At 37.7% G+C, this 12,767-nt stretch overlaps 1 protein-coding gene across 1 annotated transcript in view; it reads right to left on the reverse strand.

Annotated features, from left to right (window-relative positions):
* ipo11 (importin 11) overlaps positions 1–12,767 on the reverse strand; it is a 178,408-nt gene that overhangs the window by 147,262 nt on the left and 18,379 nt on the right. The window contains exons 5-7 of the mRNA XM_047381873.1: positions 12,335–12,538; positions 4,072–4,204; positions 2,739–2,797 (exon numbers count right to left, since the gene is read on the reverse strand). Of these exons, the coding sequence (XP_047237829.1) occupies positions 2,739–2,797; positions 4,072–4,204; positions 12,335–12,538 (396 nt within the window). The remainder of the gene's footprint in view (positions 1–2,738; positions 2,798–4,071; positions 4,205–12,334; positions 12,539–12,767) is intronic.

Consider the following 12,767-nt stretch of genomic DNA (forward strand, 5'->3'; position numbering starts at 1 on the left):
AAGCTGACTAATGGCTTAACTAATATCAAAATTTGGGGTTTCATATCTAACATCAATTTTGAGAGAAAATAGTTTGGGAGAAGAAAAAGACAACCTGTAGTAGTTGTTTTTTACAGGTTTGTATTGTAACATATTATTATGTTTGATTCACGTGCTAAATTAAGTTTTTTTTCTTTTGTGGGGGGTTCAGGGGTTTAATGGGGATATGAAATGATACCCTTTGACTACGTACAAAGCCTTACAGGGCAAACAGCTGAGAAGTAGCCAACTGACCGAGCTCACGAAGTGCAGACAAACAGAAGCTGGGCATCAACAATTAGCCTGGCATGACTTAGATTTGACCTGCAGTGAACTAGACCACTGGGTTTCCCTCAAGTGTTCATCCCAAGAATATTTCCTGCTGATAATGTGCACATACACTTACAAGTAAGAGACAGCTAATATTCCACTGTCCAGGTGACAAAGTAGTGTGTCTGCAACAAAATCTGTGGCCTGATGCTGTGGTGAACATCTGAGTTAAAACCCAAAGCTGTCATTGAAGTGGTGGGTTTACTGCTATCAAATGGTACAGCTGTTGTGTCCAGGTAGAGTCTGGACACTGGCTCACCAAGTACCGTATTTTCCGCACTATAAGGCACACCGGATTATAAGGCGCATAGAATAGAAGCTACTGCAGTCAAACGTTTGACTGGGGTTGCGTTATGCATCCACTAGATGGAGCTGTGCTAAAGAGAATCTCAACAAAACAGTCAGATAAGTCAGTCAGTCAAACTTTATTAATACACTACAAACCAGCGTTCTGATAACTCCATTCACTCTCATGGTAAGGTCTCCTCTACATAGAATTCTATTGAATAGAGCCAACCGCACGTTAGGAATGCATTGTAGTCTATGAAGTTGAAGTTGAAATCAAACGTTAGTTAAAACGTGAAAGGGAACTTTTCCCTGATTCAGTAAACACGTAAAAGAAACAGTTTGATGCACTAAATCAAACGTTAGTACTGTTAACCTTTCCTGTTTCTGTCCCCTGACCGTAGTCTGATGACAGAGGGGAGACGCTTTCTCCAGGGCCGAAGTTACTAGTTTCCTCGGGGTTAACTCCCTCACTCATACGTTGCTGAGTTGAGCATGAAGAAACAGCATCAAAACACTGAGTTGTTGACGAGATTCGGGGTTCTTTTTAATGACTTTGCAGCACGTAAAAACACAGGGCTTACAGATTCATACACCGCTGCTCCGGTCGCCGTCTCTACCCACCCCACACACACAATAATACCGACGTCACTCCTTCACTCTTGATTCTCAGCTACGGCAGCACACAGCGCCACCTCTGTCCGGAGGAGTAATGTCAACATCTTCCATACACACACACGAAACATACACCCACACACTGAGCTTCTAATCATATATAGTTCAGGCAATTCCTGCAACAGTACATTCAAACGTTATACAAACACAAGTGGCGTTGGACTAGGAGTAAGCACAGTACAGGTGTTTACCGCTATTACTTCGGCGACGCCCCTGACTACGGTAGCCGTAATGCTGCAATGTGCGGCTTTGTAGTTTACCAGTCGTACTGAAACATTTTGACAGAGCGCCGTGTACAACCAGTATGGATCAACCAATTAACCAATTGATCCATATATAAGGCGCTCCGGATTACAAGGCGCACTGTCATTTTTTGAGAAAATTAATGGTTTATAGTGCGGAAAATACGGTAATCACATAATTATAATCCCCCCCCACCATTTCTTCCAATTAGTTATGCTAATACATATAAATGGACAAATATATGACATGTTACTTGTGAGTTTTTTTCCCCCCATGTGCTTGTTTTATGTTCCATGTTAGGTATAAAGTGTGGACTGCCAGTTAAATGTAAACTCAATAAGTCAGTCTGTCAAGAGTACTGCCTGAGAGAAAACAATATCTACAGAGGTTAATACTTGATCATCTGTTCAGGCAAGTAATTTACTCTAAAGTGCATTCAAGCATTAGTTTTTATTATTAGTACTAGTAGTATTATTATTAATAAATGGTGGGGTGTCTCTGAATTTCATTTTTTTTACCTATAACGGTTAGCAAGATAAATGACTCCCAAGTGTTCATAAGGTAAGCCGTTTTAAACCAAATTAAATTTCAAATCAAATCTTTGAGATTTAGATTTTATAACCACTTCACTTGAAGCACTTTGAATTACCTTGCTACTGAAATTTGCTATAGAAATAAATTTGCCTTGCTTTGCCTTAAAACAATGTATTAAAAAGGTTCATTTAAAAACAAAAATATAAAGTATCTCAAAATTACTTTCCTACTTAGGTCATTTTTACTAATCATTCTAGCTGCAATTATTCAATCAAAGAAACAAAAACAGAATGCAATTTTGGAGCTGGAGTTGAAATGACTGCCATATTTTCTGAAAATAAATTAATTAACTGACAGCTCTGAGAAAACCAAAGCACATTCTGAGGATTATTTTAAACCCGATTTAAACTAAAATGAATGAACAGTTTAATGGAGTGGAACTTTCTTCCCACTGGGAGTGGGAGAAGAGCACAAACCAAACTCCTGACTCTTTGAACCAGACCAGGCTAAAGGCACTTTCAATCATCATAGCTCATCCATATTTTGCACGGTGTGACTGGAGCTATTTTTAACTCAAAACACTTACAGAAAGTATAAGCTTTAGAAAAATAAGCGGTTCTAAAGCATCCAGAATGAAATAACTCGCAGCTCACCATTACTTCCATATTCTGTTGGGGATCTTGAAATCCATGGACTGTCAATTTGCGAAGCACTAAAAGGGGCGGACAGAAAAAAGTTAAATAAATAAATGTCCAGGACTGTCAATAATTATAAATTAGGTCAACAAACATCATCCTACATATAGTGTTTCATAAACTAGCCGATTATATTATTTAAATGAGTTCACAACTTTTCTGGATAATTAGGCTCTGTAATGAGATGATGTAAAAAAAAAAAAAAATACCCCTTTGGTTTATCAATTAAGGCCAAGATTTTCTTCTTATCGTTTATTGATAGATTGTTGCAACCCCCTAGGAAGTCAATGCATATAAGAGTGTACCACGCTATGATAAGGTATTTACTCCCTTATCGATTTCCTCTGTTTTTGCTGTTCTTGCAACGCTTAGACAGGAAAAAGCTAGCCAAACCAAGCTGTACTGTATTCAGCTATACTGGACAGTCAGGCAACAACCGCCTGTTTTAGGTCACGCTCAACATTTTGTTTTGTTCATCTAAGCCATTCAAAGGTGGACTTGCTGGTGTGCTTTGGATCATTGTCCAAATAAGGACAACAAGCCATGTGGTAGTGAAGAAACAAACAAGCCCCTGAACATCACAATAACACCACCATGTTTGACTGTCGGCATGATGTTCTTCATCTTAAATGCTACATTGATTTTATGCCAGATGTAATGGGACGCACACTTTCCAAAATGTTTCACGTTTGTCTCGTCAGTTCAAAGAATATTTTCCAAACTCCTGGGGCTCATCTAGATATTTTGTGGTAAAGCAGTAGGTTAGAAACTGGAACTCTTCTAAGAAGGCCCTTTTCCCCAAGTTTCTTTCTTGTTGTTGAATCATGAACAGGACCTTAACTAAGGCAAGTGGGGCCTACAGAGCTTTAGTTGTTCTTGTGAATCCACACCTTACATCAGGTTCTTGATTTTCTTTAGAGCAAGGCCTACATTCATGTTGTCAGACAGGTTCTATTTAAGCAATTTCTCAATTCTACAGGTTTGGCAAATAGCAGGTATGGGTGCGGCTTGCGAAACTGATCCAAAGCAATTTGGGTAATTACAGTTAAATCCAGATTCAACAAGGGGAACAAAAATATTCACATACTGGGTTTGGTTGGTTTGGATAGCTCTTTTCCTTAATAAATGTTATTGTTATTGGAAAACTACTATTCACATTTACTCAGGTTATCTTTGCCTGATATTAAAATTTGTTTGATGATCTGAAACATTTAAGTCAAAAAAGCAAAACAAAACAAATATTTAAGTGTGTAAATATATTTTTGGTCAGATGTGACGTTGGAGCTTTTACCTTTAAGAGAGAGCAGAGTCCTCTCCAAGGAGTTGAGCGCTGCAGCCTCATCTCTGGCACATACTTGCTGCAGGAAGCAGTCGGTGTGATGACTCCACAAGGAACACGCAAAGCTATAGATGCCCGACGCCAGCTGCCAACAATCATAATGACAGTAGAGTCAGTCACATGCCGATAGCATTACAGTGGATTTAGGCAGGCATTTCAGCTAACCCTGCAACACTAGGGAAATTAATAACATGTTAATTATGTATGAGCACAAGAGATCAGCATGCTTGTGAGCGGCACCTGTAACAGACTAGTCCTGTTGTTAAAGCGGAAGCTCTAAGATGAGAGCTGTAAATTATTATTCTTGTTGAGGTCAATTTTGGAAGAAAATATATTTTTTAAATCCCTCAAGACAAAGGGCTTTTAATGCTTTAGTGGTTGCCAAACAGAATAAAATTAGCAAAGCCATTAAATCGCTTACAATACAAATAGTGACTAAACACTCAGACATTTCAGTGTTAACGCTGGAGCCTCGAAACAAATCAAGAATGTCATCAATACATAAGCATTTATTCCAAGATAAAGGCGAACAAAACCAAATGAAAAAACTTTGCGAAAAAAAAAAAGGAAAAAAAACTACAAATAATCAAAGAAACTGGACTGAGATGTCAGATGGAAAAAAATTAGATCCACTGGTTACGAGTGCCTGCTGAAAAAGAAATCATTATTTTGACAGCACAGCACAGGCCTTAATATATTTGTTACAGAAACTGGCAGACTGGCAGGTTTTCTCTTTAGAGAGACTTCTCACAAGCTTCCCACTTTCCATTCCTCAGATCCAATTTATGGAAGCTGAAAAAAGATGAAGGTTAGAAAATGATCTCACATTATTCTCTTTACTACCAAATTTTAGTTTCAAGTCTTATTGCATCAACTGATATGAAAAAAGGTGCATTTGTCAGCTGGTTTAAAGCTTGACATTTGACACAAACAGAAAGGTCCTGGTGGTAAATAAGTATCTCAAATGGTACATAGACTATAGGAATACAATGATCCAGATGCTAAAGGCACTTATTTATGAGTGAGTAAACAACCCTCCACCAAGTGGTAAATTCCCAATCATCGTGTTGTGAAAAGGTTGGGAAGATGAAAGAAGCAACATACAATTTAAAAGACAAATAAATTAACAAAAAAGACAAATACTTTTGCATAAATCTGTTCATTTTATACAAATGCGCAAACATCTTTTCATACTTGCTCTGTCTGAACAAATAACTCTCCAATAATCTGTCACCAGTTATCACATTAAGAAATACATTAAAAAAGGTAAAAATCAAACATTCAACATTTAAATAAGTACTAAATCACTTAACATTTAAATATGCCTTTGTTCTTTTTTAATGAAGGAAGGCATTTTTTTTAAATCATGTTTATAAGTGACTTTTACATCTAGAAAGAATCAACTGAATTAAAATAAAGTACAATCACAAGAAGTTGAGAGCAAATCCAAACTTTGCGGATGTTAGGGAAAAGTTGCAGAAAAACATACAATATGCACTAAAGAAATTTACTTTTTAGCTATATTTTTTGTCCCACAAAAGTCCATCAAATTAAAAAGAAATATGAGTTGAAAACTTTCGCAACAGAATGTAACTAATGCCAAATAGTGTGTAAAAATGGAGCAATTGCTTTAAATAAAAAAATAAACATTGACATAGTGACACTTCAAAGAAATATTTATTTTAAACATGGTTATATATTCCCAGTTCAATACATGCAGTCAGCGCTTCACTTTATGTTTTTAGTTGGAGGCAAATAAAGACTTATAAGCATGCAATGTGTGTTTTCACCGAAATAAAAGAGATTTGATTATCAAGGCTGAGAAGGAGGCTCTTCAAAAATTAAGGCAACTTCCTGAGGTAAAAAAAATGATGCTTCAGGTGGCATATTGCACAAATAAATATTATAAAAGAACAAACAAAAGTTGCAAATAACAGCTCTAGGCTACAAATAACAGCAGAACAAATACCTATTATGTTTCTTTTTTAATAGCTGCAGACAGCTTAATCATTACAGTTTATAATTTATCATGTAGACATGGAAAATAAGTTGATTTCCATGGCAGGAAAATGCTGATTAGAATACTTTTTGAATTCCAAATATTGAGTTTGGGAAATTACTGCAGAATTTCTCAACATCCAAGAATCCAATATTTTTCACACCACTGGGTAAATGTGTGCACTTCAAACACTCAATTGTAACAAATACTTCTGAACAAAAAACAGAACCAAACATCAATGTAAGCAAACAATTTTTTCCTCCTGCTGATTTCCTATTCACCTCACACAAGCATCACCAAAGAAAGGAAAGTGCAGATCATTTTATTCATCATTCTTCCAAACAATATTAATCCTGTAGGATATTGGGCCACAAGTGCTATTTCAGAGCATGGTTTACTACAAATAGTGTGCTAACAATGAGCATCCGGTGACTGGTAGCTGGGTAGATGCACGCTGTTGATGAAAGAGGAGACATAGGCATTCTGTGAACGTTCATTCGTCATCTTGGCTACCATAGTGTGTCAGCTCCAAGAACCCTGATAAGTTCTCTCAGGCCAGGGCTTGGCAAAATCATCATAGTTTATTTTAAAAGCGGCTTTTAAAGTTTTTATAGATAAAATAGTTTCAGCTATATTTTGACTGGGAACTTCAAAGTTCAAAAGTTATACATGAACAATAAAACCCAGAGAGTCACAAGTACTTTAAAGTGGCGAGGCTTTTCCTTCATGTTAAAAAGGGCTTCATTTTAACGCAACACCACAAAGCGCTGCCAGCTTTAAATGGAAAGTAGCAGAAGCCTCAGGAATGAGGTTATGCACTAATTAGCATATCCATTTTGCCATTGCATCCTATTTGCATTTTCCTGGTGACAGCCATCGTCAGCCTTTCACATCTGGTTGCTTCTGTGCTGCCGCTTCTTACATAGTGCATTTTAAAATTGCTGAATTCCCAATAAAGCTTCTCTCATTTGGATACTCCCCCCCTCCGTTTCTGTTATCAGACACTAAAATGAGTCTGCAATATTGAGAAGCACCCCATTTAACACAAGTTAACCAACAGTTGCATACAAGTAATTTCTAAGCTTCTGTTCTCCACTTTTTTGAAAACGTGATGTCAGCTAACAATTAACATGTATATAAATCAAAGACAACACCTGTGCTGTGATTTCTGCTTAATTTACATGGAGCAAGATTGTTCAATAGGTAGATAAACAGCTAACCTCCATTTATATTCTTAGTTGTCAGCTAGAAAGCTTGATAAATGAGTCCAAAGTAAAAATGAAAAAGCTGGACCCAAAAGACTTAATGAACTGTAAATGCTATTCAAACAAAAAGTAGCAAAACATCCACTTACTGCCTTATAGATAGATCCTAGACAACCTGACACTTAGGCTGAATCCCTTTTTACTCCTTGCCCCTTATTCTTAGCCATTAACCTGTTAGCCCTTGGAATGCTCTTCCCTGTAGAGTAATTGGTTTGCTAAGTAGCATGGACTTTTCAAGGGCATAGGTGAAAATGATGGGATACGAGCTAGGGCTACAACAATTAATTGGATTAATCGATTATTGAAATAATCGTCAACTAATTTAGTAATCAAATAATCGTTAACTGGAGAATACAGACTCTAAAACATAAAATTTGTTGAAAGAACAACCCACTCAGAGCAGAAATTAGGCAAAAATTGTACAAACAAATATATACATTTTGCATTTCTGATTAGAAAAAAAACCTTTCTCTCTAAATATGCTTTATTCAGAACTCCTCAAGTGGCTTAGTTTAGCTTCGCCTGGTTCAAATTCAGTGAAAAAAACAAAAAATATATATTCTTTTAAGAACCTTGTACTATCCGATTATTAATCCCTTCATCAAAAAAAATAGTCGACAGATTCATCGATTAACAAAATGATCGTTAGTTGCAGCCCAAGTCTGCTCACATATGTAAATATTTACTGTTGACACATTTTTAATGAAACTCAAGAGCTCAGTGAATTCCAGCATTAGTACAATAACTCCAGTCAAGACATGTCCTTGCAACTAGATATACTTCATTGTTATTGGTATTACAACAAAGTAGGAGCCACTGGGTACAACAGAAATCTGGCCTTGAAGTGACAGACCACGTAAAACCGCAGAGAAGGCCTCCTCAGGTTATATATGCCCAGTTTAATACATGCAGCCAGCGCTTCTTTGTGTTTTTAGTTGGAGGAAAATAAAAAGACTTATATTCACGCAATGTGTGTTTTTATCTAAATAAAAGAGGCTTAATTATCATGGTTGAGAAATTTGATCGCATTTCCTGAGGTAAAACAAGAGGGCCTCAGGTGGCAGAGTGCACTGATAAATATTCTAAAAAACAAGGAGTTGAACATAAGAGCTCTAGGCTACAAATCACAGCAGAAAAAAAAAAACACCAATCAATCTTTTTTTTTTTTTTTTTTTTTTTTTAATGGCAACAGACAGCTTTCATCATTACAGTTTATAATTTATCAGGTAGAGGTGGGAAAGAGGTTTGCTATTTCCATGGTGGGAAAACAAAGATTTAAACAACATTTGAAATCCATATGTTGGGTTTGTGAAATTCCTGAACGTTCAAGAATCAAATATTTTCCAACCCGTGGGTAAATGTGTGCATTTCAAACACTCATTTTTAACAAATGCAGCTAAGAAACAAAACAGCCAAACACCAATGAAAGCAAAAATGTTCTTCTTCCTGCTGCTTTCCTATTCTTTCACAGACCATGGTTCAGCAGATGTTAAACAATAAGATTTATTTTCAAAAATTGTTATTAATGTTTTATTCCTCATTTTAAATAGCTTTTTAAGTTTGTATTGAAACAGATGTTGCCTTAGACTTTCAATTTAAACCGTGTTGTGATAATTATTCAAACAAATCCTGATAAACTTATTTGTCCATATCACTCAGCTCTAATGATCAGTTGGTAAGAAAACAGAAACTAAAATCTCCTCAAGTGGGAGATAACTTCCAATACATGCATATTTTAAGTAAATGTCTCCTTGGGCTGAACTGCTAAGACAGCAACTCCTGCCAGATGAATAGAAAAAGTGGTTGAAGGCCAAACCTAAAAGAGAATTATCAGTGGAACGAAGAACTGTTTGACATTAAGAAATCAAACCTCATGGAGGAGAAGCAACCTGAAAGGCAGGACTGAGCTCACTTTTTCTTCTTAATGTTTCTAAAGACATGCAGACTCATAGATATGTGTCCCAGTTTCCTCCTTTAACTTCTAATCTGCATTAACCCCTTACATTCTGAGGTGATTCCTCCTACTGTCAACCTTAGTCACATTACTCATCTGCATTACACACCCACACCTTGCCTCGGCATCCTTCCTCAGCTCCCTCATTTCGTTCACCATCTGATTACCTTTGCATCAGTCAAAGTAGTACAGTTAGCACCCCAAGCATCAGCAAGTGATCCATCATCCTGTGCACTACTAACTGTTTTGAGTTGGGCTTAAGAACAAAAAGAAAAAAAGTGCACAGAACATATTAATCCCTACACACAGAAATGTTTCTACACAACTTTGTGGTGAGTTTTTTTGTCGCTGAGCAGTAGTTTGGTTTCAGTTGTACAAGCTTCCACATCTGAATAGATACGGCAACAACAAACAAGGGAAATGTGTTGACTTAAACCAAATGATATAATACCAAATGTATTGCACCAAAACAAAACATTGTGATGTTTGTCTCAGTCGACTTGCTGCCATGTGGGACCCAGACTACATTAACACAAACTTTATCCAGTGGTGAAAAACAAGAATGGACAAGTTTAAGGTCAATGAGGATTGTTGTCGAATCCACCCATGTCTAAAGTTAAACCACACACTTTTGTATCCGTCCGCAGGCTTCTGAATTATTTCCGGCTGGGTGTCCCAAAAGCTTTACCAGGTAGAAGCAGAATGCTTTATGAATTCTAAACCCGGATTTCATGCGTGTTTGGGGTCTGATCATCTGCTTTTGTCCAAAGTTTCAACCGTCCAACCCAAACTGTGAGTTTCCGCTGAAAAGAAGTTGGTTAGGATGTTTAGGAACGATCCTGCAACCGCCACAGCTTGAATCTATCAAACTGAAAGCTTCTACAACACCAGTGGAGCTGCAAAATATGCCAAATCGCAATCCCCATTATGGTTTCAATTAGGGCTAAAACAATAATCGTAATTAATCAATTATTGAAATGCCAAATTCTTGGCAAAAATTCTTGGCATAAAAAAAGCGTGTTGTTCTTCTGCATCTTGCTAAAGGGAGACTGAACAAAATACTAGTCCGTGTCTGTATGTATTTGAGGAGGTATGTGTATTTGTTGCATCATCAAACACCCTGGAAAAAAAAGAAAATGCATGACTAAAAGTCTATAATATCCTGCAGATAACGAGGGTTTAACTAATGAGGATCCTGCTGGGACAGAAATCTGGTGTGTAGTACACCCCCTTCTAGGATGGCTCCAGGTAACAGGGGAATTAACACTGTGTAGGTTGTTCAATGTCAAAGTAATCAGTATATCATTTAAAAAACTGCACAGCTTAATAGGCGCTGAGCCCACTTTGTTTCAAGTTGTCTGTAAAAGGGACAACTTTTGGCATGGATTTTGGCATGGTGCCTCAGCTTCACATCTGAAGTTTCTTTTTGTGTCAGTCACTGTTTCTCATGTCCAATAATCTGTATCTTTCTTCTTCTGTTGTTCCCATCTTTTCTCTCTCGGTTTCTTTCATTATTTGATTTGCCTGAAATTAGTCTCTTCAAGGGTTTCACATATTTTATTCTTTCAACTATTGGATCATGAAAAGCATGTGTAGTTATGATTAATGTTCAAACATCTACCCATACAACAAGCAATAGTTACCTCTAATAAAGAATATATTATCCATGCCTGAAAACAAATATGCATGTAAAAAGGATGTCACATTCCTTTGGAAATAGATAAAACTGGAGATAAATCTAGTTTTATATCTTATCTGCTTTCAAAAGATACTGCTGGTAACAGCAACAACAAAAAATACAGGGGTTGGACAATGAAACTGAAACACCTGTCATTTTAGTGTGGGAGGTTTCATGAATAATTTGGACCAGCCTGGTAGCCAGTCTTCATTGATTGCACATTGTACCAGTAAGAGCAGAGTGTGAAGGTTCAATTAGCAGGGTAAGAACACAGTTTTGCTCAAAATATTGAAATACACACAACATTATGGGTGATATACCAGAGTTCAAAAGAGGACAAATTGTTGGCGCACGTCTTGCTGGCGCATCTGTGACCAAGACAGCAAGTCTTTGTGATGTATCAAGAACCACGGTATCCAGGGTAATGTCAGCATACCACCAAGAAGGACGAACCACATCCAACAGGATTAACTGTGGACGCAAGAGGAAGCTGTCTGAAAGGGATGTTCGGGTGCTAACCCGGATTGTATCCAAAAAACATAAAACCACGGCTGCCCAAATTACGGCAGAATTAAATGTGCACCTCAACTCTCCTGTTTCCACCAGAACTGTTCGTCAGGAGCTCCACAGGGTCAATATACACGGCCGGGCTGCTATAGCCAAACCTTTGGTCACTCATGCCAATGCCAAACGTAGGTTTCAATGGTGCAAAAGCGCAAATCTTGGGCTGTGGACAATGTGAAACATGTATTGTTCTCTGATGAGTCCACCTTTACTGTTTTCCCCACATCCGGGAGAGTTACGGTGTGGAGAAGCCCCAAAGAACGTACCACCCAGACTGTTGCATGCCCAGAGTGAAGCATGGGGATGGATCAGTGATGGTTTGGGCTGCCATATCATGGCATTCCCTTGAGCGAGTCAGGAAACGTTTTCCTCCACCAGTATCACGTAGTGACCTGGCCACTATCTTACAAGAAGAATGGCTTAAAATCCCTCTGACCACTGTGCAGGACTTGTATATGTCATTCCCAAGACGAATTAACGCTGTATTGGCCACAAAAGGAGGCCCTACACCATACTAATAAATTATTGTGGTCTAAAGCCAGGTGTTTCAGTTTCATTGTCCAACCCCTGTATGTACGAGTAAGAAGGGAGAACACAAAAAATCCCAGGAGAAAACAATTTTTTCTTCTCCTTATTTGTCTAACATTGCATTTATCTGTGATTGAGAGCAGAACGAAAGAGGAAGTCTGAAGAATGAGCATTAAAAGCAGCTAATTAAATAAAAAGAAGATGTGATGCTGTTAGTGTGGACTTACATCCTGAAAAAGACGCCTGTCCTGCGCCAGACGTTTGGATGCCAGTGTTTTGGTGACATGATAGAAGGTTAGTAGTGCTCTGTGCTGCAGCAGCCCATCGTGACCCTTCACGGATTCGAGCAGAATTGGAATGAGCTCCGGCCATTGCCTCGGGCAATCAAGCCGGGCCACCTTGGCTATCAGTACTGCGATCTGGGTTGCTATCTGTAGGGAAGAAGGGAAAAAAAGGTAAGCGAACATAACCAGAGGCAAAGCATTAAAACAACAGCAGGTGAATATGCCAGGGTAAAATTAAAAGGGAATTGAGCATAACTGTTAAGCATATTTACTACTATAAAAACCCCAAAACAATTAAACTACCTGCTGTTTGTTGATATGTAAATAGAACAAAAATGGCAGCAGTTCTTTGTTTTGATGCCTTCAACTGATATGG

Source organism: Girardinichthys multiradiatus, chromosome 12 (assembly GCF_021462225.1).
Source record: "Girardinichthys multiradiatus isolate DD_20200921_A chromosome 12, DD_fGirMul_XY1, whole genome shotgun sequence".
Taxonomy (NCBI): Eukaryota; Metazoa; Chordata; class Actinopteri; order Cyprinodontiformes; family Goodeidae; genus Girardinichthys; species Girardinichthys multiradiatus.